A 27,900-nucleotide genomic window follows, 5' to 3' on the forward strand; every position below is an offset into this window, starting at 1 on the left:
TTAAAGACCTTTGTTCCCAAACGCCTTCAACTCGGTTACTGTCCTGCATGCATAAAAGTCACTGTGCAGCTGAGATATTCAACTGGAACATTTCCTAAAGTGCTGCTGAAAATATCCTGGTGTGATGACCACCTTCGATGATCTTTTGCAGGAAGTTGGAGAGTTTGGTATTCACCAAAAAGCAGTTTTCTTTCTAATATGCGTAGCGACAGCAGTATTCTCCTACTTGTACGTTGGAATTGTTTTTCTAAGTGTTACCCCCAACCATTGGTGCAGGAGCCCTGGAGTGGCTGAGTTGAGGAATAAGTGTGGCTGGTCGCTTGAAGAAGAATGGAACTACACGCTGCCCCCTGACCGTGTTGGCAGCTCCTCGTACAGTCGTTGTGAGAGATACGATATTGAATGGAACGCCACTTCCGTCAGCTGTGAAAATCCACTCTCATTTTTCCAAAATGCTTCAGCAGGACTGCCGCTTACAACATGTGAGGATGGCTGGGTTTTTGAAGATGGTTCATTCCCGAGCATTGTGACAGAGGTAAGCACGCTAGACTGGAGATCATGATGAGTGTATGTTAGCAAATTAGCAGCAACTGCCAGGAAGGAATTAGACAGTGAGATGAAGGCTGCAAACCTTGCACGATATCTAGTGGTTAACACTGAGCAGTACCGGATAGCCTAAAGCAGACCGAGTGCGGATGACATTGAAGAAGCCACATTATCCCACGTGATTCATGCATGAAACAAGTCGTCTTATCCAGCAAGGCCGATAAAGATGCTAAAAATGCATGCCTAAACTTCAAAGACAGGGAAAGACTTCGCCAAGCATGTGTCAGCCTTCAGAGCCTCAGTGTAGCTGAGACATCCTCACCTCTCCAAATTTAGCCAATTTTGTAATCTGTGCTCCAATGCAGCAGCAAGTCACAAAGACATGGGGTAAGACCAGGGGAATTACTGTAGATAATTTCATCCAAAGTTTAAGTACAGGCACAGGTGAGATGGACTGAAGAGCTTTTTGATGTGCTGTTGTTTCTCTGTTCCATTAACACACAGGCATTGAAGGGTATTGGCCCAAATCTTCTGGTTTCAGTCTCGTTGAAATTGGAACTTTAGTTTGGAGATGCGCGTTGGGACCCCGCGGAAGCCCTGACACACAGACGTGTGCAGAAATAGGTCAGGAAGTTTAAACATCCAATGGGTTGGTTTCTGCTGCCTGCACCTTCCACAAAAGTCTCCAACACTGAGCTCAGTGTCACACAATTTGACCCAGTACACGGGACCTACTTGGATACTTACCCCGAACATGTTACACTGGTTAATACCCAGTCTAACTCAGTGATTAGCCAGTGTAACTAAACTAAACTCCACAACTGACTTCCCCCATCACCCACCAACTTGACCCAACCACACCCCCTGGCCCAACTCTCTCTTCCACCACCATCCCAACCCAACTACACCTCCCAAACCCAACTACCCTCCTGGCCCAACTCTCTCTCCCACCACCACCCCAATCCAACCCAACTCTACCCCCCTGAAACCCCCAACCCACACATACACCGACCAACCCACTCACTCACCCACTTGCTCACTCACCCACTCACCCATTTACACCTCACTTGCTCACCCACCAACTCGCTCACCCACCCAATCACCCACCCCCTCACCCCCCACTCACTCACCCAACCATTCACCCACCCACACACCCACCCAATCACCCACCCCCTCACCCCCAACCATTCACCCACCCACACACCCACCCAATCACCTGACCACTTACCCAGTCACCCACCAGCTCACCCACCCTCTCAGCCACACACCCACTCACTCACCCTACCCACAACCTCATCCACTCCCTCATCCACTCACCCACCCACCCACTCACCCACCCTCTTACCCAGCCACTTACCCAGCCACCCACCAACTCACTAACTCACCTACTCACCCACCCACTCACCCACACCACTCACTCACCCACCCATTCACTCACTAACTCACCTACTCACCCACCCACTGACCCACTCACTCACCTACTGACCCAATCACTCGCCCACCCACTCCCACCCCACTCACTCACCCACCCATTCACTCACTTACTCACCCACCCACTCACCCACACCACCCACTCACCCACCCTCTTACCCAGCCACTTACCCAGCCACCCACCAACTCACTAACTCACCTACTCACCCACCCACTGACCCAATCACTCACCTACTGACCCAATCACTCACCCACTCACTCCCACCCCACTCACCCACTGACCCACTCACTCACCCACTGACCCAATCACTCACCCACTCACTCACTCACTCAACCACCCACTCACCTACCCACTCACTCATCCTCTCACCCACCCACTCATCCACCCATTCACCCACCCACTAACCCACTCATCCACCCTCTCACCCAGCCACTTACCTAGCCACCCACCAACTCATTCACTCACTCATCCACTCACCCACCTACTCACTCGCCCTCTCACCCACCCACTCAGCAGCCCATTCACTCACCCACTCACTCACTGATCCACTCACCCACCCACTCACCCACCCACTCACCCACCCATTCACTCATCCACTGACCCACTCACTCACTCACCCACTCCCTCATCCACCCACTCACAAACCTGCTCACCCACTCCCCTATCCACCCACTCACTCACTCATCCACTGACCCACTCACTCACTCACTCACCCACTCCCTCATCCACCCACTCACCAACCTGCTCACCCACTCCCTCATCCACCCACTCACTCACTCACTCACTGATCCACTCACTCACTCACCCACCCACCCACTCACCCACCCACTTATTCACCTGCCCACTTACCCACCCACCCACTAACCCATTGAAAGACCTGAGACCAATATACCATTACCTGAATAGCAGCTAACATGGTAAAAAGGGGCACGTCCTCTCTTTGCCCGTCTTCTCCTATGCTCGTCATTTTTCTGTGGGATGTCTGTGCTGACCCATCGCTGCTGCAGCTGAGATCCCAAATCCCAGTGAAATAACGCAATATTATCAAGGCGCAGGAATCCTCACGGGAAGCAGCAATACGCGCGGGATTGAAGCTGACCGGAAGACCTGGCCCATTATATTTCCCTTTATATGGAAGAAGTTTAATTTTGAGCATATTTTGAACCTTGCCTTCATTGGCTATTTGGGGTCCTGCAAAAGAGAGCCTGCTGGTGAATCTAAGGGAGAACAACACATGTCATTAGTTTAAGTTATCACACTGTCACTGTCCATACCAGGCACCCTGGTGAGGCAATGGAGATCTGGATCAGGTGCCATCGCCTTTCAATGATCAATGGGGGCTGTTTTCAGGCTCGCATCAATGAAGAGACTACACATGAATGTTTGCACCATTCGAAACTCTCACCTCTGTGCACTGCACTCTTATCTTCATCTGACACCCTAGCCTCTCCACGACTGGCTGATCGAGGAGCCTCTCCAGCTCCATGGCATCCTGCTCAAACCTTGTCGGAATTTGCAGGTTTAGGAGGCTTCTGCCTGTCCACAACCTCTCAATGTTGTTATGGGCCGTCTTCTCCTGAAAGGACAGAGGAGCATTGATTAGTCCACTCTCTACCTGCAGCGCCACTGCAGCCTGGCCAACCCCAGCTGAGGAACACCTCGTAGGGAACGTTCGGGTCGTGGCCCTCAAGCTGCAAGGCACGCAGTCCAAGCAGCCAGGGCTCAACCCTTTGGCCAGCTCCAGTGTCGCTGACAATTGGCACTCAGACTCTAGCGCCCTTGGGTTCCATAGGGAGACAGCCAGAGCTTAACACATCACCACACTGATCCATGCCAACACGATGCTCACCCTTCCTGGGTGCAGCAGGTCGTTAAATCTTTTGCGGCACTGTACCCATGTGCATGGCTGCTGACCTGTGCTTCCATCTCCTCCCAAGCTCTTTTGGTTTGGTGCGGTGGCCTCCTCCTTCCACCTCTGGGGACGAGGGTGTCCCTCCTGGCAGCCACCTCCTTCAACAGCAACGCGAGGCACTCATCCGAAAACCGGGAGGCTGAGTGCCCGCCCGACCTGCCCTCCCGCCTGGCATCTCCTTTTTAATGCTGAGGGCATAGCTTCACTCTGCAGAACGCTCAAGAAATGTTCTCCCCTGGCAGCCTTCAAGGAGCTGCCTGTGTCATTTTAAAACAGCTCACCGGGTCGCCCCCACCCGGCTCTCCCTGACCATTGGGAATCCACACTTCACGCTGGGCAGGCCTTAATTTTCCAGCCAATGTGAAATCGCGGTTGTGGGCGGGGGCCTGTTTCCGGACCGGTCCCGAGCCCACCGATCACACGTGCCCGACAAGGGTAAAATTCAGACCATGCTGTTGTTTGTTTCCATACAAACCATCTGGTTTAACCTCAGTCTCTGCTCACACTCTATTAATACTTAACGTTTTGATTCCCTGCCACTGGCCTCAATGATGGTTTTTGGCAGCAAATGTCACATCCCAGCCATCCATTAAGTAGAGAATTTTTTTTCTAAATTCCTGTTTAATTATTTTTGTGGTTTTCTTAAACTTGTGTCCTCTGGTTTACCAGCGGAAACAATTTGTCACTAGTTACTTTATATAATCCATTACAACCTTGATGACCTCAGTGAGGCCTCCTCTTAACTTTCTTGGCTCCAGTGAAAAAATTCCTAACTGCTCAAGGCTTTTTTCCTGCACTAACCCTTTTATTTCTGGTGAAGTCTCTGTGAACTTCTGCTGCAGTTTTTCCCATTCTTTTCAAACTCTTTCTATAATTAGGTTTTTTTCTATTTGTTGTTGCCCATCCTGAATTGCCCTTGAGAAGGTGGTGGTGGGCTGCATTCTTAAACTACTGTAATCCATATGGTGCAGATACACCCACAGTGCTGTTAGGGAGAGAGTTCCAGGATTCTGACCCAGCGACGGTGAGGGAACGGCGATATAGTTCCAAGTCAGGATGGTGAGTGGCTTGGAGGGGAACTTCCAGGTGGTGCTGTTCCCATCTATCTGCTGCCCTCGCCCTTCTAGATGGTAGAAGTCATGGGTTTGGAAGGTCCCATTGAAGGAGCAGTGTATCTTGTAAATGGTACACACTGCTGCCATTGTGCGTCAGTGGTGGAGAGAGCGAATGTTTCTAGTAGATCAGGTGCTGATCAGTGGACTGCTTTGTCCTGGATGGTGTCAAGCTTCTTGAGTACTGTTAGAGATGCACTCACCCAGGCAAATGGAAACAGCACACACCTGACTTGTGCCAAAAGATTGTGGACAGGCTTTCAGGAGTTGTGTAACTTGCCACAGAATTCCCAGTCCCTGCCCTACTCTTGTAGACACAGTAATTATATTGTTGGTCCAGTTAAGTTTCTGGTCAATGGTAACCCCAGGATGTTGATGGTGGGGATTCAGCAATGGTAATGCCATTGGATGTCAAGTGGAGGTGGTCAGATTCTCTACTGTTGGAGACGGTCATTGCCTGGCATTGTGAGGCATGAATGTTGCTTGACACTTATCAGCCCAAGTCTGAAATGTTGTCCAAAGGGCACAGACTGCTTCAGTATCCGAGGAGTGGTGAATAATACTAAACACCGTGTAATCATCATCAAAGATCCCTACCTCTGACCATAAGATGGAGGGGAGATCATTGATGAAGCAACTGAAGATGGTTGGGCTTAGGGCACTGCCCTGAGGAACTCCTGCAAAAATGCCCTGCGGCTGAGATGATTGGCCTCCAACAACCACAACCATCTTCCTTCATACCAGGTATGACTCCAACCAATGGATCCTCATTAATTTCAATTTTGTCAGGGCTCCTTTTTGCCACTCTCGATTAAATTCTGCCTTGATGTCAAGGGCAGTCAATCTCACCTCACCTCTTGAATTCAGCTCTTCTGTTCATATTTAGACCAAGGCTGTAATGAGGTCTGGAGTGAAGTAGCCCTGGCAGAACCCATACTATGCATTAGTGAGCACTGTCAACGACACCTTTCATCACTTTAATTTGTTGATGATTGAGGGTAGGCTGATGGTCCTGTGATTGGTTGGATTGGATTTGTCCTGCTTTGTGTGGACAGGATAGGTGCAAAATTCTTTATGCAATACACAGGCTATATTCCAATTCAGGACTTGTATAAGTTTCACATTACCTCCTTGCTATTGTATTCTCTGCCTCTACCACTAAGCAAAACAAGGTCTATCTGCTCATCTACTTTGCTAAAAGCTGACCATTTAAGGTTTATTTATTTTTATTGCTGGAAAAAGAGACAAGTTAAAGCTATTCGTCTTGCACTCATCAGGACACTCGCAAGAATACCAATATAAGGGGAAAACAACAATTTATGCTGTATGTGAAGAGAGTGTTGATTGGTTGGCAAGTGGCATTGCCATGGAGAATACACCACTGCTGGTGACTGACAGTTAACTGCCAAGCATTGTTTGAATTTTAAACCAGGCAGCTTGACCCTGACTGACCAAGGCATTGCCCTAAGGAATGAATCAGCAAATGGCTGTCACTTCTTTTCTTTAGCTGAAACAGGTGCAATCTGTGTAAAACAAAAATAAAAATACCTGGAAAAACTCAGCAGGTCTGGCAGCATCTGTGGAGAGGAACACAGCTAATGTTTCAAGTCCGTATGACTCTTCAACAGAACTAAGTAAAAGTAGAAGAGAGGTGCAATATAAGCTGGTTTATTTGGGGTGGGGGGGGAGTTGATAGTGATAGACTGTCCACCAATATCCATTACAAGCCTACCGACTCCCACAGCTACCTCGACTACAGCTCCTCACATCCTGCTTCCTGTAAGGACTCCATCCCATTCTCTCAGTTCCTTCGCCTCCGTCGCATCTGTTCTGATGATGCCACTTTCAAAAACAGTTCCTCTGACATGTCTTCCTTCTTCCTTAACTGAGGTTTTCCACCCACGGTGGTTGACAGGGCCCTCAACCGTGTCCGTCCCATCTCCCGCGCATCCGCCCTCACACCTTCCTCTCCCTCCCAAAAACATGATATGGTCCCCCTTGTCCTCACTTATCACCCCACCAGCCTCTGCATTCAAAGGATCATCCTCCGCCATTTCCGCCAACTCCAGCATGATACCACCACCAAACACATCTTCCCTTCACCCCCCCCGGCGGCATTCCGCAGGGATTGTTCCCTCCGGGACACCCTGGTCCACTCCTCCATCACCCCCTCCCACGGCACCTTCCTATGCAACCGCAGAAGGTGCAACACCTGCCCCTTTATTTCCCCTCTCCTCACCGTCCAAGGGCCCAAACATTCCTTTCAGGTGAAGCAGCATTTCACTTGCACTTCCCTCAATTTAGTCTACTGCATTCGTTGCTTCCAATGCGGTTTTCTCTACATTGGAGAGACCGAACACAGACTGAGTGACTGCTTTGCAGAACACCTTCGGTCTGTCCGCAAGCATTACCCAGACGTCCCTGTCGCTTGCCATTTCAACATTCCAACCTGCGCTCATGCCCACATGTCCGTCCTTGGCCTGCTGCATTGTTCCAGTGAAGCTCAACACAAACTGGAGGAACAGCACCTCATCTTCCGACTAGGCACTTTACAGCCTTCCGGACTGAATATTGAGTTCAACAATTTTAGATCATGAACCCTTTCCTCCATCCCCACCCCCTTTCCGATCCCCCCCTTTTTTTCCCAATAATTTATATAGATTTTTCTTTTCCCACCTATTTCCATTATTTTTAAATGTATTTCCATCCATTGTTTTATCTCTACCTTTTAGCCTTTTATGATTCCTTCACCCCACCCCCACTAGGGCTATCTGTACCTTGCTCGTCCTGCTTTCTACCCTTAATTAGCACATTCCTTGGATAATATCACCACCTTCAACACCTCTTTGTTCTTTTGTCTATGACATCTTTTGGCTATCTCCACCTATCACTGGCCCTCTATCCAGCTCTACTTGTTGCCCCCCCACCCCCCCACCTCCCCCCACCCCGACCCTTAAACCAGCTTATATTGCACCTCTCTTCTATTTTTACTTAGTTCTGTTGAAGAGTCATACGGACTCAAAACGTTAACTGTGTTCCTCTCCGCAGATGCTGCCAGATCTGCTGAGTTTTTCCAGGTATTTTTATTTTTGTTTTGGATTTCCAGCATCCGCAGTTTTTTGCTTTTATCTTTGCAATGTGTGTACTTGTTCTTTCTGTTTGCAGAGAACCGGACCCTGTGTTTTAATATATGCAGCTTCCAGTACAAGCAAATGCGCCACACTGCGAGCCCAACTGACAAACTTAAATTAGTTGTCAGCGTAATTCTAAGCACATGGAGGATTATTTAGCAAGTGTTGTCCACAGGCAATTTAAGATTGTCAGTCACAATGTCGCACATTTGCGTGTACTAGAAGCTACATATATCAATACACAGGGTCCTGTTCTCTGCAAACAGAAAGAACATATACACGTTGCTTCTGTTTCAGCTAAACAAAATAAACAACAGCCATTCGCTGACTCATTCCTCAGGGAAATGCCTTGACCAATCAGGGTCAAGCTGCCTGGTTTAAAATTCAAACAATGCTCGGCAGTTAACTGTCAGTCACCATCCGTGGTACATTCTCCATGGCAATGCCACTTGCCAACCAACCAGCGTTCTGCTCACATCCAGCATAAATTATTGTTTTTCCCCTTTACATTGGTATTCTTGTGAGGGCCCTGATGAGCGCAAGTCGAAAAGCTGAGACATGTCTCTTTTTTACAGCAATACTCAAGTTCTGCACTCCGAAACAATTATTTATTTTTCCTATTCCTACTTCCAAAACACATTACATCATATTTTCCTACCATGGGTCAATTTTCATTTTCACAAAAGTTTAGATAAAATTCTAAGTCAAAGGGCAGAATTTCCCCCTCATCGGGCACGTGCAGCAGGCGGGCCTGGGAGCGGCCGCGCAATAGTCGGCTGCCCGCGATCGGGCCCTGACCACGATTTCACCTTGGCTAGCCAATTAACGGCCAGCCAACATGGATCACATGCTGAAACGCTCAGTGTTGCCTGGGTGGGGTGGGGGGGCGGGGGGGGAGGGGGTGGTGGAGGAGCGCGAGTGCGGAAGTCAGTGCAGGTACGTAGGTGCGCTCAGTAAAAGCTCCCTGGAGGCAGAGAGCTGCCTCGGTAAGCTGAAGATTTCTAACATTAAAAATAAAGATTTTAAAATTAAGGTAAACATGTCCCCTTCATGTGATTCTGTCACATGAGCAGGGACATGCTAACAATGAGTTTTAAAAATTTTTATTGTTTTTTTTTATTTACTGTCCGAAACCTCATCCCACCCGTGTGGATGGGGTTTCGTTAAAAATGTAAAGGCCGCCTGGCCTATTCGCCAGCGAAAAATTTGATTTAATTAATTGATTAAGGGCCTTAAAAGGCCTCTTAATTGCCAGCGGGCACACTGCCACCTCGCGCACGCACCCGCCAAGCGAAATATCACAAGAGTGCACGATGATGTCGGGTCGCTCGGCCAATGTCATCGTGCACTATTTTACTCCCAATTGGGTTGGGCGCACTCCTGCCCAACAAGGGAAGAATTCTGTCCAGAGTCTCTGCTGTTTCACCCCTAACTTCTCTCTTAGATGTAAACTATGAGGTTCTGGTGATTTTTAAATTGAAGTAACTTTTTAACAATGCAATTTCTCTTGGAATATTAACCTCCGCTATTTGTACCTTTAGTTCTATATCCTCAATACTCATCACCACAGTGAAAACTATGGTAACTTATTTACTATCAGCCATTCCCCCGTTGCTCACTCTACCTTGCCTCCTTCAGGACCATCCTCTTATTTACCATTTATTTTTTTGCTAGTTATTGCCCCCTCATTCTCACTTTTAGCCTTTCTAATCTCCCTCCCTAGCTTTGCTGCTGTCTGGAACAGGGCGTCCGGGTCCCAGAAATTGATAACCGGGGACCTTAAGCCCTGAATTTTGGGGTGAAAATGTTCTTCAGAATAAGTGCTAAATGCGCTCAATACTCTCATAAGCACAGCTCTTCATGGGACTTGTGCAGTTCAAACTCCACAGAGGACTTCTCGAAGGATCAGTTGATAAATGAATTAAGTGCAATTAAACCATTTAGATCATGCAAATCCTAGGTTTAATCCACGGCCCATGTTGAGTTAGCTGATGTCAGTTGGATCAGCAGTGAGGGAAACATTACATTTAGCCTCAGTGTGCGTTCAGCTGAGGAGTTAGAACATTAGTGAAGGTTATTATCCCTCTCACATAATCAGTGATTCTTGATGGAAAGAGGATATGATTGAGCATGTGATGAGCACAATATAAGGCTTAGCTGTGATAAATAAGGAGTTCAGAAGTGTGAAATGTCAGGTTAATAGTATCATGTTGTCACGCTTGTTTATCCACATCTCTTGTACAGTTCGGACTTGTGTGTTCTGAGGCTTGGAAGGTGGACCTGTCCCAGGCTTGCTTAAACCTGGGATTTATGCTTGGAACAATAGTCCTGGGTTTTGGAGCAGACACGTATGTATAATTCATATTTACGTTGTCATTTTCCAATTACACATTTGATAATATGCAATATTTTTTACACATTGAAACATGAACACTTTCCTTTGCTTTTCATAGATACGGCAGAAAATGTTGCTTCTTGTTTTCCATATTTGCCACCTCGGTTGCAGGACTTGCAGTGGCATTTGCACCAAATTACATCTGGTTCACCATCTTCCGCACTCTGCAAGGATTGCTCAGCAAGGGAGGCTGGCTGAGTGCCTATGTCTTAAGTATGATTTTACATTTCTATATTCGTAACAAGTATTCGTACCCACAATGATCAATGATACTGATATTGTTTACTGTAAGTCGATAATCCTGTTTACTTACCTATTGGGCTGGCATCATTTTTAGTTTCCTTACATTTTTAAAAGTACTCCATTGGTCATGAAGCATTTTGTGATGTCCTCATGAAAGGCACTAGGTAAAAGAACATTCTTCTTTCCTTTGTGTTTTTAAGTTATTATCAGCTTGGTCTCAATTGTTAATTGTAGACGCCCCTATTTCGTAAGCTATTGAACATTAGAGGATAAGAAAGGGGAGCAGGAGTAGGCCACACGTCCCCTGGAGCCTGCTCTGCCTTAAATAGGATCATTATCGATTTTTGGCCTCAACTTTACTTTCCCTTCCAATCCCTGTATCCCTTGATTCCCCCAGAGTTAAAAAATCTATCTCACATTCACAGCCCTCTGGGGTATTGGACAGGGAAAATTTACCAGTTATATATCCTCCTATTGAATAGGGTATTTGATCAATCCCACTTGTTATTTGAAGACATTTGGATTTAGATGAGTCTGCATCATCAGAGTGGACCTTCTTGTGAGGCAAAGCCGATGGTAAACCAACCAACTGGAATTCAGTCATGGGGGGAGGTAATGGCGTAGTGGTATTGTCACTGGACTAGTAACCCAGAGACCCAGGGTAATGCTCTGGGGACCTGGGTTCGAATCCCACCATGGCAGATGGTGGAATTTGAGTTCAGTTTAAAAAGAAAATCTGGAATTAAGAATCTAATAATGACAATGAAACCATGTCAATTGGCTGGCAGCTCCTGAGGGCAGGGCTTCTGTCCCAGTGAGGGCTAAAGTGTAGCCTGCCTGCAGCATGTTATGGTTGCAAGGCAGGCTGGCATGGAATGGATTGGCTCCACACCAACTTTGTTTCTGGTGGTGGTTTTGGCGGCGGCAGGGGTGGGGAAGCAGGTGAGCAGTCCACCCCTGCCCTGTAATATGCCACCCCTGGGATGAATGTAAAAGATCCTATGGCTCTATTAAACAAGAAGATCAGGGGAGTTATTCTCTGTGTCCTGGCCAATAACTAATCCCCAACCAACATCACAAAAACTGATTATCGCATTGCTGTTTATGGGAGCTTGCTGTGCACAAATTGGCTGCTACATTTCCTACTTTACAACACTGACCACACCTCAAACGTTCTTAATTGGCTATAAATCACTTTTGGACATCCTGAGGTGGTGAATGCCGTTATAAAAATGCAAGCCTTTCTTTCTAGTGATTATGAGAGTACGCACAATTCTGAAACAGTTGGTATTCCACAAGCATTTTTCCCTACCCAACCTCTCAGCCAGCTTGTGAATCATTAGGAGTGATCCCTTTCTGAACTGGAACCCTAAAATAATGTCATAACTATAAATTAAACTCAAAAAATCCTTTCAGGCCAAACTTATAAAAGATCACACACGATTCCTATCTGCTAAATTAAACCCTTTGAACAGGGATACTAACCTGTTTAATTATTTAAAATAGATTGATATTTCTATCCAACTAATGGACAAAACAATTTCATATGATTGCATTAACTATTTGAATGCTAATTGGGGAAAAAATCCACTTCAAAGCACAGGATTGAAATTAAAATGTAACTTCCAATTTATTAGTGCCCTTTCTACAATGGCTCTGAAGAAGAGTCATACGGACTCAAAACGTTAATTCTGTTTCTCTCTCCGCAGATGCTGCCAGACCTGTTGAGTTTTTCCAGCATTTTCTGTTTTTATCTCAGATTTCCAGCATTCCCAGTATTTTGCTTTCATCTTGGCAGCATTCTTTTTTTGTGCCTAGGGCTACCATCAAGGAAAGTGCCCTCAGATATAATTTTGAGTGTTTAAAGTCACAGAGAAAATTGACAAGGTGAAGGCAAAGAATTTTGTGCCGAAGAAAGAATGGTCGACACGTATTTATATAGCACCTTTCACAACCACTGGATGTCTCAAAGCCAATGAAGTACTTTTTTTATAAGTGTAGTCGCTGTTGTAATGTAGGAAATGCAGCAACCAGTTTGCTCACAGAAAGCTGCTACCAACAGTAATGTGGTAATGCCCGGATAGTCTGTTTTTGTGATGTTGATTAAGGGATAAATACTAGTCAAGACACCATGGATAACTCTTCTGCTCTTCTTCAAATGGGATGGGATCTTTTAATTCCACTTGAGAGGTTTAACATCTCACCGGAAAGATTGTACCTCTGACAATGCAGCACTCAGTACAACATTGGAATGTTAGCCTTGATTTTTTGTGTTCAGGCCCTGGAGTGAGACTTGAACTTTCTGACTCAGAAGCAAGGGTCTATATTTCACCTCTCTCCTAACTACACTCAGTTCTGTTGAAGGGTCATTGGACTCAAAACGTCAACTCTTTTCTTCTCCACCGATGCTGCCAGACCTGCTGAGTTTTTCCAGGTAATTCTGTTTTTGTTTTGGATTTCCAGCATCCGCAGTAGTTTTTTGTTTTTAGCAAGAGTCTTACTGACCAAGCCACAGATGAAGCACAAGAAGCAAGAAAGAGAATCCCAAGAGTGATTGCAGTAGATAAATAGATTTACAGAACAGAGGAATCCTGTGCTGATAATATTTAACATTACCAGTGGAGAAAACTGCAAAGTGACTGTGGAATAAGCTGGCAGCCCACACTGTAAGCGCTGCCATTTTGAATCATTCAGGAAGGAAGCTTGAGTCCTTCCTTACTGATTCAACAGGAGGTAGTAGAGTGAGAGCTCGTTGCTAAAGCAGGCAGGAATGGAAATGGCCAATGCAGACCATGAAAAATGTGCTGTTTTTCATCCTATCTCCCAGTTACAGAACTTGTTGGAATGGAGTACAGGAGGACAGTGGGGATTGTGAACCAGATGTGTTTCAGCTTCGGGATGATACTACTTGCTGCTGTCGCTCATCTTATCCCGGCCTGGAGGAGCCTGCAACTGACGGCCACCATACCAAACTTCTGCTTCCTGATCTATTATTGGTAACGCCTATCTAAGAAATTGCTATTGTTTGCTTGGGTATGGAAACCAGCTGTGCCATAAAGGCTGTCTTACTTTTACAGGTTCATGCCAGAATCTCCAAGGTGGTTACTGTCTCGAAAGAAAAAGGAGGAAGCCATGAAAGTTCTACAGAAGATGGCAAAAAAGAACAAGCGCACTTTCTCAATGAATATTGAGGTGGCTAGCATGGCGATTGCCCATCAAAAGTCATGCATTTCTTTTCTACTGATATTTCCCCTCTCCCTCTCCTTGTGCTGGTGCAGGGGGCCATGGGTAGCAGCAGCCCTCTCCCAGATGGCTATTCTTCATGTGTGAACCTTGACCCTGAGCGTAAGCAGGCTATTTGGCCTTGGAGAGAAATTGCAGCCAAGAGTGAACCTGTCCCCACCTGCCACCTGCATGCGGATGAGCAGGAGTCATTAGGTAGTGGTCAACCAGGTGCAGGGTATCATGGCTGAGGGTCCCCAATACCTAAAGACATTGGGCAGAATTTTCCATTTGGCGCATGGGCGTGTGTCCAACACACTGGAACGGTAAATGACGTGTAATGACGTCGGGCGTGCGTCCCAAAGTCCTCGTGCACTTGCACGATATTTTGTTCGGTGGGCGCGTGCCTGAGTCGGCTGTGCATCTGCCAATAATTGACAGGCCTATTAAGGCCATTAACCAGGTAATGAGCCTGAATTTTACGCTTCCCGTCCAACTGTAAGGGGGGCAGGCGAAAAGGCCAAGCGACCTTTACGTTTTTTAGGAAACCTCATCCACGAGCAGGATGAGGTTTCCTAAAGCTTTTACAAATTAAATGAAAGCTTTCTTTGAAAAATAAAAGCATGTCTCATCTCATGTGACACAGTCACCTGAGGGGGCATGTTTCATTAAATTTTTATTCTATTTATTTATTTTTTTCAAAAAGCGCTTCAATCTCCATGAGGCAGCTCCACGCCTCAGGGAGATTCAAGCGCTCTGTCGCATGTGTGCGTGAAAGAGCGCTGGACCTGACTCTCCCCCCCTTTCATCGCCTGCACAGGAAGCGCTGCTACCGCTCGTGATCCACGCAGGGCGGGCCTTAATTGGTGTGAAATGGCGGTGTGAGGCCGATTGCTGGCAGTGGTCGGCTCTGCTACCGCCCCCGCCCACTCCTGCTGAGCCTGTCCGACGAATGGAAAATCCTGGCCACTGAAGCCGTTCAAGGCATCCCGACCACTGCCCTGACAGAGAGTTCCTGTTGTTTTTAATCAAAATATCTGTTTAGAACTATAAGGTAAAAAAGTACATGTGGTTATGATGCCACTATAGCCTCCAACAGGCAAGCAATTGTATCCCTGGTGCAATGTCCATAATGCAGCACCACCTGATTGCAAATATCTGATGAAGCATTTAGCTTTTGAGTGAACTATTGAAGTCTGGTGTTACTAATTGTCAAGGATGCTGAAGCAATTGATTGTAATATCTAATGTGCATTGGCTATCCCAATTATTACTTTAGGCCAGAGCTGGTGGTTTTATTAGAGCCTTCCTTCACGTGGAGTTTGTTAGCAAGTGACATTCTTGAACATTTTACCCTTTTGCGATTTTTTTTTTGGCAGACAGTTCATATTGAGGATTGTGACGTAGAGTTGAAGAACCCCTCTGTTGTAGACCTGGTTAAAACACCACAGATAAGGAAGCATACTCTTATTCTGATGTTCAACTGGTGAGAACATGATTTAATTCATATATATTAACATGAATTAACTTATGTGCCTAGATGTCACTGGGGAAGATTTTGGGGTCTCCCAGGAGGCAGGAAAAGGCAGTAGCTCCTTGAAATTTGCTTGGAAGAACTTTACTGCTCATCCCTGTGGTTATCACCAATTTGCTGGGATCTGAGCACAATGCTAATTTAACTATGTAAATTGGGGTCCCCTGACATCAATAGGATCCCAAAGCCATTTTAGGACTCAACTAGGCAAAGCATATGGCATGCACACTGAATTCTTCTCCAAAACACCATCTGGGTGTAGAATTTGAGTAGAATGCTGTTTATAGATTGTGTGACTTACTTCAGCCATAGTTGTGAAGCTGTTATAATTGAATCTTTTAGCACAATGTTATTTTTTGTTGATCATTACTTGTCATTCTATTAAATGGAAGTGGACTGAGAGTCAACAGTTATTATCCAAGAGGGAAAGTTATAAGGAAAATCAACTTTACAGAGTTCAACCCCACTATTTCTCCCTCTAGTAATAGACACTTCATTCATTGGCTTGCATGCTTCTCTGAAATAAGAATTTAGAGAGTATGGACTCAGTTACAGTTGGGTCATAAACTGGATGGAGATCTTAGTTTTGTCTACTATTCCAGTCCTTTCATAAAAAGATTTCTGACCAAACAATACATCAACACATCTCTCCTTGGGTCTCAGCCAATGATTTCACTGAAGCTGAGAATTCCATCTATCCCTGGAAATTCCGCTTTCAAAATGTTATATTCCCATCTCATCCTTGCCCCATGCTGGAACCAAGGAATAGCTGGCATGTTGCATTTCTGGCTTCTTTACGCAAACTCACTAATATCTCACACACACAAGGTTGATAAATTATAAGTAGGTTCAATTTATTTGAAAACTACAACTAATATAGACACACGTTACAGAATAGCTCAACAAACAAGCCTACTCCACGGATTCTAAACCAACATAACTAACCAATGACACTCAACTGCACCTACAGACTGCTGGTCACATGTTGCTTTACATCCTGGTTCCTCGATGACACGTGTATATTATTTGCATAGTCTCTTAAAGTGATGTGGGAACAGAATGCAGCTGGTCAGAGTGAGAAGTGTGGGCTGTAAAGTTGGATTGATATGATGGAGTTTTTCTTGATTACTGTTAGGGGGTCAGAAGGGACTTGAGTGAACTTTATCTTTTTGAAAATTTACCCAATGATTGGTCATCTTCTTAAAGAAATTGAAGTAGCAGGTGGAGTCAAAATGTTGATGCAAAAATACTTGTATGATATGTAGAGAGAATTGGCTGTAGAAATCATGCCAGATTTTCAAACTCTTAAATTTTTAAGATCAAAACATACTCCAATCTGGTAACTTGCTTAAAGCTCTTAATTTCGAATGTTTAGAGCTTAGGCATTTCTTAAATATTGGTCTCTGTTCACTCTTCAATCCTCATCCTTTGAAAAGAATTGAGGATTGGCCAGTGAGATGCAGGTGTTAAATGCAGGAATGGAGGGGGCCTGAGTTTTCACCTTCAACATCTCAGTGTAATACTTGACCTACTTGGAGGACCTATTGAAAATCGATGGATCTGGAACAATAAGAGGTCCTGCATCCAAATATCTGACCATTTCTCCTGGAGAGTGAAGCTCTATAATAGCACGGTGAAAATAAAAATCTAGGCTTGAGAGTCAACAATGTCTCAAACTCTTAAAAGTGATTTGTGATTTTTCTCTACCACACCTGAAGAATAATTAAGAGACACAGAATGATGAAAGCAGACTGAAGGTAGTAGTTTAATTATTTACAATAGATTTACCCTGATGCCTTCTCTATTATTGTGTTAAAGAGATAGCTGCAAGAGCAAATTCAAACATGGGGACATCATTAGCTTACCAAGAACAATCATAGAATGACAGTTGTCTTTGCAAATATTGACTCAGCCGCATAGCAATAAGTCCACTCAAATGAAAATCCTTCATTGCAGGTTTGCGAGTGCTCTGGTGTACCTCGGGCTTGTCATGCGCTTGGGAATTATGGGAGGAAACATTTACATCAATTTCTTCATCTCGGGTGTTGTGGAGATACCGGCAGCAATCATCATTATTCTGCTTATTGATCGAGTTGGACGTCGCTTTCCTTTTGCAGCAGGCAACTTCCTGGCAGGGGCATCCTGCCTGATAACTGCCATCCTACCCGATGGTAAATGACATGTCATAATCTTATATTTTAATCAGATCCTTTTATACGTATTATATAGATATATGTCGTCTTCAATCCGATGTCTATGATTGAATGGTGCATCTAAAGCTAACAGAATATGAAGCTATTCATCATTCTATCATGGCATTTTGCATGGTGTCAGGAGGGCAGGTACTTGAATTTTGGTGATACTGTAGAACAGGCAATATCAGATTGTCTCCGCTTTACACACTAGAGGTTAAATAGACCTTGATACAATGACATAAGATCTTTTAACGATATAGGCATTTTCCACAAAAGCTTAACATTCTCATACAAAATACAGCTCTATAACGTTTTTTTTCAACAAAAGCGCAAGAGAGGAATTAATCATGAGAACATTAATATTCATGTGAGAATAACAAAATGATTGGGCTGTGCTTTGTGTGCTAAAAGATCTAACAGGACAGTGCTCCAAAATGAGACAGTTGGGTGATGATAGATGCGAATACTGAATGTGCAATGTGGATATCCTTCTGGGATGAACCCATAATTCTCCACTCACAGAGTACACATGCTGGGATATTGCACAACAACATAAGTTCTATACATTAAAACCAATGGAAAGTGAACAGGCCAACCATGAATCCCCAGGACTCATTCCCTGGATTTATCGGCTCACCACTGGGAGCACCACATCACAGATTTACCCCCAATTTCCTTACATAACAGTCAATATACTTTGAGGCAATTGCATGAAATGTTTGGGGGATTTTTTGATAAAGCTGTATACAAATGAAAAATATTTGTTCATTCTCTGCAGCTTATAAATTTTTAAAAATAATTTTCAGATTGAATAAATGCAAGCACATATTAATTTTTTGCATTTCACATAAACTGTTTTGAATAACAGAAATATAAGACCTTTTTCTCAAAGAAATGCCGATTAAAGTGCTGCTCAAGAAATATGAATTGCTAAAATAATAGTTTGGTTTCCTGTGGTATCCGAAAAAAAAGCAAGTAAAAACATTCATATTTGTCTAAGCAAATATTTTTTCTTTTGCAAATTATACATTTAACTTCTTTCTAATTCAGATCTACACTGGCTGAAAGCAGTAATCTCATCTTTGGGCAAGCTAGGAATTACAGTAGCCTTTTTAATGGTCTGTTTTGTAAATACTGAATTATATCCAACATTTTTAAGGTAGGTACAGAATAGGAATTCTTTATATACTGCAACAGTGACTTCTAACAAATCTATTCAGCTACAATTGACATTGAGCAGTTCTGAACAGAGTGCTGGGACAAAAAAAACAAATATTGTATCCTATTCTTCAAACTAACATTAAAAGTGTAAAAAAGAAATATGATTATTGTAGAAGTTAGTGTATGCACAAGTTCATAAAATTACTTTCTTACTATGAGTAATCTTGGCAAAATGCAAGTGTGAATCCTGTTTAGTACGTGCACCAAGCATTGTACTGAGATTATTGATAGATGGAATTTGCCTTTAAATGTGCTTTCTAAATTAGAAGTATTGTTTAAGCCCTGATCAAAATCTGAACTACCCCTTTTAACTCTCAGCATCACTGACACACACACAAACATACATACACATAGAAACATACATACAAACTAGGAGCAGGAGTAGGCCACTCAGCCCTTCAATAAGATCATGGCTGATCTGATTTTAACCTCCTGCCTACCTCTAATAACCTTTCACCCCCTTGTTAACCAAGAATCTATCTAGCTCTGCCTTTAAAATATCCAAAGACCCTGCTTCCACTGCCTTTAGAGGAAGAGTTCCAAAGACTCACACTTTTCTGAGAAAAAAATTCTCCTCATCTCTGTTTTAAATGAGCGACCCTTTACTTTTAAACAGTGACCTCTAGTTCTAGATTCACACACAAGAGGAAACATCCTCTCCACATCCACAATGACAAGACCTCTCAGGATCTTAAAGGTTTCAATCAAGTCACCTCTTACTCTTCTAAACTCCAGTGGATACAAGCCTAACCTGTCCACACTTTCCTCATAAGACAACCTGCCCATTCCTGGTATTCTAGTAAACCTTCTCTGGTCTGCTTCTAGCACATTTATATCCTCCCTTAAATAAGGAGACCAATACTGTGCACAGTACCCCAGATGTGGCCTCACCACATGCACACACACACACATACACACACACACACACACACAAACTCACAGGGCAGGATTTTTCATGTGGCGGGCAGGCTCGGCAGGGGCAGGCGCGGAGCCGATCGCCGCCCGCAATAGGCACCGCGCTGTCATTTTACGTGGGTGGACCAATTAAGGCCCGCCCAGCATAATACGCAGCCAATGGTGCTCAGTGCTACCTGTGTGGGCGGGGAAAGGAGGGAGATTCAGGGCCAGCAGTCTTTCGAGCATGTGCGCGAAAGACCACTTCAATCTCCCTGAGGCACGGAGATTGAATCGATAATAAAATTATTAAATAAAGGGTGTAAAAATTTATTTGAACACGTCTCCTCGTGACTTTACCACATGAGTTGGGACATGTTTTTAAATGTATGAAAATTTTAAAATTTATTTAATAAACGCTTTAGGAAACCTCATCCCGTTCGTGGATGAGGTTTCCCGCGTGGCCTTTTTGCCCGCCCACCAACCTTAAGGTTGGACAAGCAGCATTTAGAATAACTTTAATTAGATCCTTAATGGCCTTAATAGGCCGTTTACATATTGGTGGGCGCACAGCTGACTCTGGCGCGCGCCCGCCAAACTAAACATCGTGAGACAGCGCGATGATGCTGGGATGCACGCCCAATGTTATCACGCGTCATTTTACCCGTCGGCGGGTTGGGCCCGTTCCCGCACGCTGACTGGAAAATCCTGCCCACACATACACGCACACACACACACACACGTCTAAACTAAATAATATTTCCATGGAAAACCTGTTATAATATAAACCTAAATGTTGGCCTCTGATTTTGAAATAAGAATTATTCAAATTAAATGATGGTTTACCCAGATATATAAAATGTCGATTTTATCCAACAGAAACTTTGCTGTTTCAGTGTGCTCAACACTGTGTGACATTGGGGGAATAGTAGCACCATTCATTCTGTATAGGTTGGCAGCTTTCTGGGGAGAAATGCCGCTTGTGGTTTTTGGTGAGTGACTTGAATTGTATTGCAATGAATTAACCCTATGCATTTAATGGAGAAAGGCATTCCTTTGCACAGCACCATCAAATAGAAAATTTGATGCCTTGCTCAACTTATCTAGATCCTGGGGCCTGCTCCATCATTGCTGGTCCTGGATGGGTGCAGTTCCAGCATTGGCCACTACTCCTGGTGGTCCTGCTGGTACTGAAGAGCTGCCAACCCTCTGATTGGTCAGCAGCTCTTAGAATCGGAATCTTGTCCCGTAAAGGGATGAGAGCCCAGGCCACAGGCGGTAAATTAGCTGATGAGCACAGAATCACATCAGGGCTCCGAGAAAAGGCTGGAATTCTGTACCTCTGGCATTAAATTCAGCCACCAGAGTGCAAGGAAAATTTGTTACCACCCATATTTCTATTAAGCCAACATCTAACAATGCCAGAGAGAACACAGAATGGAAGGGCTTTCACTTGCTTAATGTACAGGCGGTATATGTTCACTGACATGATGAGCAGTAGACCATTCTGCTCTCAAGCCGTGAGATCATGGCTGGTGCATACCACAGCTCCAGTTACCCACCTTTTCATCACATCTCTTGATATTTTGACTCAGGATTATATATATTAATGCCAATTTTTCAGTGAATACAAACAATTCATACTTCCTCAACTAATTCAACGTTTTAGGGCTCTAGCGATGGGAGCAGGAGGCTCACTGGCTGGCTGGTGGGAGATACACATTCTCACAAAGACTCCTGATGCACTTGTCCGAATGCACAAACGGGTCTGAAGTGTTGTCCAATGAAGCCAATGTTCAGAGCGGTGTACCGATCACTCAGGCCTTTGGTAATACTTGAGGCATGTGCAGTGTTTGGCCAGCTCATTCTTGAGAAGGTGGTCCAAACAGTGAGTGCATTCTGCATCAAAAACAAAAATTGCTGGAAAAACTCAGCAGGCCCGACAGCATCAGTGAACAGAAAGACAGAGCCAACATTTCGAGTCTGGATGACTCTTCTTCAGAACTAAAAAGAAGTAGAAATGTGGTGAAATATATACTGTTTAAGGGGGGTGGGACAGGTGAAGCTGGATAGAGGGCCAGTGACAGGTGGAGGCGAAGGAGAGATTGCAAAAGCTGTCATAAACAAAAGGTCGAAGGGGTGTTGATGGTGGTGATATTAGCTAAAAGAGGTGCTAATGGTGACATTAAGAGTAGAAAGCAAAAAGAGCAAGTGACAGATGGCCCTGGTGGGGGTGGAGTTGGGGGAGGGGACAGCGTGGGAGAAAAGATCAAAATAGGCTAAAAGGTGGGGATAAAACAACGAATGGAAATAAATTTTAAAAATAATAATAGAAATAGTTGGGAAAATATATATATATATACATAAAAATTAAAAAATAAATATTTGAAAAATGGGGATCAAAAAGGTGTGAGGATGGAGAGAGTTCATGATCTAAAATTGTTGAACTCAATGTTAAGTCCGGAAGGCTGTAAAGTGCCTAATCGGAAGATGAGGTGCTGTTCCTCCAGTTTGCGTTGAGCTTCACTGGAACATTGCAGCAGGCCAAGGATGGACATGTGGGCATGAGAGCAGGGTGGAGTGTTGAAATGGCACGCGACAGGGAGGTCTGAGTCATGCTTGCAGACAGACCGAAGGTGTTCCACAAAGCGGTCACCCAGTCTGCGTTTGGTCTCTCCAATGTAGAGGAAACCGCATTGGGAGCAGCGAATGCAGTAGACCAAATTGAGCGAAGTGAATGTGAAATGCTGCTTCACTTGAAAGGAGTGTTTGGGCCCTTGGGCAGTGAGGAGGGGGGAAGTAAAGGGACAGGTATTGCACCTTTTGCGATTGCATGGGAAGGTGCCATGGGAGGGGTGGAGGTGAAGGAAGAATGGACAAGGGTGTCCCGGAGGGAACAGTTCCTACAGAATGCCAACAAGGGGGATGAAGGGAAGATGTGTTTGGTGGTGGCATCATGCTGGAGTTGGCAGAAATGGTGGAGGATGACCCTTTAAATGCAGAGGCTAGTGGGGTGAAAAGTGAGGACAAGGGGGACCCTATCATGGTTCTGGGAGGGAGAGGAAGGTGTGAGACAGAGGCGTGGGAGGTGGGTCGGACACGGTTGAGGGCCCTGTCTTTCTCTCCATGGATGCTGTCAGACCTGCTGAGTTTTTCCAGCAATTTTTGTTTTAGTTTTGGATTTCCAGCATCCGCAGTATTTTGCATGCTGCACTGCATTATTGTTGTTGCTATGTAGCATACAGTATGAAGCATTGTGGTGATCAGCAGGTATCAGTGTAAGAAAAGAACAAGTATATCCCTTGCCCTGAGGTGAAAAGACCACTGGTGGCACATGAGCAGCTGCAGCTGATTGATGCTTTATTCCTTGAGATTCTGCACTGAGACATTTATCTTGCTTTGGCTGCAGTGATGACCATTCCACCTATTTTCCTCCTATTGCCCTGGATCGTTCCAATAAATCACCAACATGAGCATGTGAAGATGGTGTTCACAGAACAACAAGGCAGTGTGATGCTTTAAGTTGTGGCACCACAAATTTCATATTAGTCTGCGACTGACTTCTGGACACAATTTATGTAGGGGGCAACAGAGAGTACAACAGAGCTGTGTACAAAAAGATGTATATATATGTCAAGGTCTGTTTGGCCATAATGAAGATAGGTGCCATCAACACAAACAGTTGAGACGAATGCAGGGCATCCATGTGTACCCCTGTGTTTTTGTGTACCTAATACCCAAGTTCAAACTGATAGATGCAAACATGCCTCTGCACACTGCAGTTCTCAGGATCTATCAGGAGGTGGCAGCTATGAGGTGTCACTATCTACTTCTACTTCTTCCCCTGCCTTTGCCATGAGCAACTCCAACCCACCAGTATCTGTCTCAGGGGTCTCGTGAGATATTTTCACCATCACATCTATTAGATCAGGAGTCTAGTCCGCCAATTTTTCCAGACTTGGTTTTCACACACCGCTGCTGCCATTATGAGAGCCAGCTAAGGAAAACCTTGTATGCTTGTCTCATCCTGCTACTGCCAAAAGGCATTTCCCCAATAGCTGCCATGCTCTGCTGTAACACTGCAGAACGGATGGGGGTGAGTATTGCAATCCCTCCTGCTGTGTGGTCTGACACTCAGATCAATACCCACAGCTCATACAGTGTGCTGCTTGGGGCTCCCATGGCTGCAATGGAGGTACACAGGCTTCTGGTGTTACCTACCAGGGTTGATACAGCAGGTCTGTCACTTACTACACATCGAACCTCAGAATACATAAGCCCAGCCTCCCATGTCCACCTTACCCATGTTATTCAGGCTACTGAAGGTTTGCGACCATGACTCTTACAAAGCATTTGGACTTTGTCATACAGTGCTCACTATGAAGCCAAACAAAATCAATACAATACCATCTCACCCTTCTCTGACGTTGAAGTTGTGGTTGCAGCAAGTGACTGATTTCAGTGAGGACATCTTTTCTTAAGTGCAGACATCTGACACCCTGTTTCTTGCTGGGAGTTGCTTCCTGAGCACCCTGGCTGAATAAGACCTCCTGCTGAGGACCCTTCGTCCGCTCCTCCTCCCTCTTCCAGCAGCTTCTCCTGCTCTGTGCCACCTCTGCTTATTCTCCCTGTCATGGTGTAATTCAAGGGGAATGGATATTCTAGTACCCATATCTGGGAGCAACTAGTTTATGCAGAATTCTTGATGTCAGGACAAAGTCCTTCAGCAGGTGCCACACCAACCTTTGTTGATTTTTGCAACTTTAAAGAACACTGGAAGCTGCCAAAAGCTTCTACAATTGCAGCAAGGGGCAGTAGAAATTAATCAGCACCTTACCTATAAGAAGTACAACAGGTGAGGCCTCCTTCATGCTGCTGGACACATGTCCAGTTGTGTGTGTTTAAGAGACAGCATTAGCTGGAACATTCAACTCCAAAAAGCCAGCGCTAGCATCAAATCAGTATTAATGCTCACTAATGCTGCAATCTGCCTATTCTGCCTATTCCCAATGGATGCTCTGTCAGTGCATTCTAATGCCCTCACCAAAATGGCATCCGGCATGGATAGCAGCAGAAGTGTAGTGTGCATGTGCACTCTGGATGCTAACTTTGAGCCAACATTGCTCTCTTAGCGTAGAAAAACTGGGCACTAAGGAGCCAAATTTTGCAGCCAGTGTTTCTAAAATGTATTTTAAAATATCAATCTGCTATTTGCAAGAGTAAATTAAAAGAGCGCCGTCAGTATTCAGATACATTGTGCCCATTCGTTTACAGGGGTGATTGCTTTGATTGCTGGTGTGCTAGTCTTGCTTTTACCTGAAACCATGGGGGTGACCTTACCAGAGACCATTGAAGAGGCAGAAAACATTGGACGGTACGTAACCTGTGAATTGTGTGTCAAGTTTACCTTAAGCCTGGATAGGCTTTGCTAACTCATATTGAGTAAAATGCAGTGCAGGTTTTATAGAATCACAGAATTCTTACAGCGCAGAAGGAAGCTATTCAGCCCATCATGCCTGCACCAGCTCTCCAAATGAGCAATTCACCTAGTTCCATTCTCCCACCTTCTTCCCGTAACCCTGCACATTCTTCCTTTTCAGATAACAGGCTAATTCCCTTTTGAATGCTTCAATTGAACCTGCCTCCACCACACTCTCAGGCAGTGCATTCCAGACCTTAACCACTCGCTGCGTGAAAAAGATTTTTTCTCATATCACTTCTGCTTCTTTTGCCTATTGTTTTAGATCTGTGCCCTCTCATTCCTGACCCTTTTACGAGTGGGAACAGTTTCTCCCCGTCTACTCTGTCCATACCCCTCAGGATCTTGAATACCTCTATCAAATCTCCTCACAGCCTTCTTTTCTCCAAGTAAAACAGCCCTAACTTCTCCAATCTATCTCCATAACTGAAGTTCCTCATCCCTGGAACCATTCTCGTGAATCTCTCCTTCACTTTCTGCAAAGCCTTCACATCCTTCTGAAAGTGTAGCACCCAGAACTAGATGCAATACTCTAGCTGAGGGTGGACGAGTGTCTCATACAAGTTCAACCTAACAGCTTTGCTCTTGTACTCTATGTCCCTGTTAATAAAGCCTAAGATACTGTATACTTTATTAACCATGCTCTCAACCTGTGCTGCCACCTTCAATGACTTATGCACATATACACCCAGGCCCCTCTGCTCCTACACCCTCTTTAGATTTGTACCCTTTATTTTATATTGTCTCTCCATGTTCTTCTTGCCAAAATGAATCACTTCACATTTCTCTGCATTGAACTTCATCTGCCACCTGTCTGCCCATTCCACAACTTGTCCATGTCCTTTTGAAATCCTACACTGTCCTCCTCACAGCACACAATTGTTACTGGAGGTCACCGGTAATGGTTGTTGGCTTAGTACAAAGAGGAGAAGAGTCAATTCTCTCTTAACTCTAAATTCACTTTATTCACGTCATTAGATCATATACATATAGCTTATACGTCTGGTTAAATATAGACATGCAGTTTACAGCAGGTTATACAGTTTTATACCCAAAACTAGGATCTAAACGCACACCCACTAGGTTTCTCTGACACTCCCTGAGTGGTCACAGAATATAAAAGCTAATACCCGAAAAGGAGAGCTGATGCTGGCCAGGCATTCCGTTCTCTCTCTCTTGTGTCTCTACGTTGCTGACGTAGGTTCTTCCGCTTCTGCGATGGTTGGTCTCCGGAGTCTCGCTGCTTCCACACCCGAAATCCTCCACTCTTATACTGAATCTTATCTCTCCAAGCTGTGCTGTTTCTCTCCTGTTGGTTTAGGCTTGCTTGCCTAGTCTGTGGCATCTTCTCATTGGCTCTGTCCCAAGGACTTAGGTAGCATTACCTCATTACTCCTTTTCTAAATAAGGACTTGTGCCTTATCTCATTCCCTTTGTTCTTCACCAAACTCAGCTACTTCAAACCGGTTCCAGCCAGCTCAGGCCAGTGACTGGACTCAGATTACATCAGGTCAAAAGTTGCTTTTGTCTATGTGTCAGCAGTTCAGCTGCAGCCCCTGGCCAACACAATGATTTCAAGTTTTGTATCATCTGCAAATTTTGAAATTGTGCCCTGTACACCAAGGTCTAGCTCATTAACATATATCAGGAAAAGCAAGGGCCTCAACACTGACCCCTAGGGAACTCCACTACAAACACTCCTCCAGCACGAAAAACATCCATTAACCACTGCTCTCTGCTTCCTGTCACTCAGCCAATTTTGTATCCATGTTGCCACCGTCCCTCTTATTCCATGAGCTATAACTTTGCTCACAGGTCTGTTGTGTGCCACTATATCAAGTGCATTTTGGAAGTCCATGTACACCACATCAACAGTAATTCCCCCATCCACCTTCTCTGTTACCCCTTCTAAAAACTCCAGCAAGTTAGTTAAACATGATTTTCCCTTAAGAAACCATGTGGCCTTTCCTTAATTAACCCGCATTTGTCCAGGTGACCATTAATTTTGTCCCGAATTATTGTTTCTAGAGGTTTCCCCACCACCGAAGTTAAACTGACTGGCCTGTAGTTTCTGGGTCTAACTTCACACCCTTTTTTGAAAAGAAGTACAATGTTTGCAATTCTCCAGTCCTCCAGCACCATTCCTGATGGCTGGTGCCTCTGCAATTTACACTCTTACTTCGCTCTGCATTCCTGGATGCATCTGATCCGATCTGGTGCCTTATCATTTTTAAGTTACATCCAATACTCCCTCCTCATCAATTTTAAACCCTTGTGATAACATAAGTTTTGTTCTTTCTCCAGAGAGAAGAAAACAGTCCCAAAGGCAAATTATGAGCTGGTTGCTCTACATTCTTCAGTAGAAGCAAGTAACAACAAGCAACCTGCTCCAGAGAAGATTATCACCTCTTGAATTAGATTAATATGTTTGACTATATTTAACAGTCAATAATATTTAATAATGTGTGCACAAGTTTAAATGCATTCAGTGCCGTGCTCTATTAAAAATCCACGCAATTCAAATTTATTGTAATCAAAAAGGTCAGGGATAAAAGATTTATGATTATGGCTCACCCTACACAGAA

General features: G+C 44.6%; 1 protein-coding gene across 2 annotated transcripts; it reads left to right on the forward strand.

Moving 5' to 3' along the window:
* LOC144689535 (solute carrier family 22 member 2-like) lies at positions 1–27,900 on the forward strand. 2 transcript variants are annotated; one of them, XM_078556701.1, is made up of 11 exons: positions 1–535; positions 10,378–10,481; positions 10,587–10,741; positions 13,599–13,767; positions 13,849–13,963; positions 15,372–15,478; positions 17,483–17,697; positions 18,772–18,880; positions 20,716–20,828; positions 25,111–25,210; positions 27,620–27,900. In XM_078556701.1, exons 1-11 carry the CDS (start codon positions 125–127, stop codon positions 27,726–27,728), a joined length of 1,707 nt encoding a protein of 568 aa, XP_078412827.1. In that variant the 5' UTR covers positions 1–124; the 3' UTR covers positions 27,729–27,900. The 2 variants fall into 2 exon arrangements, 1 of the variants encoding a protein (XP_078412827.1); XR_013578658.1 differs by lacking the exon at positions 20,716–20,828.

This window comes from Cetorhinus maximus, chromosome 14, assembly GCF_964194155.1.
Source record: "Cetorhinus maximus chromosome 14, sCetMax3.hap1.1, whole genome shotgun sequence".
Taxonomy (NCBI): Eukaryota; Metazoa; Chordata; class Chondrichthyes; order Lamniformes; family Cetorhinidae; genus Cetorhinus; species Cetorhinus maximus.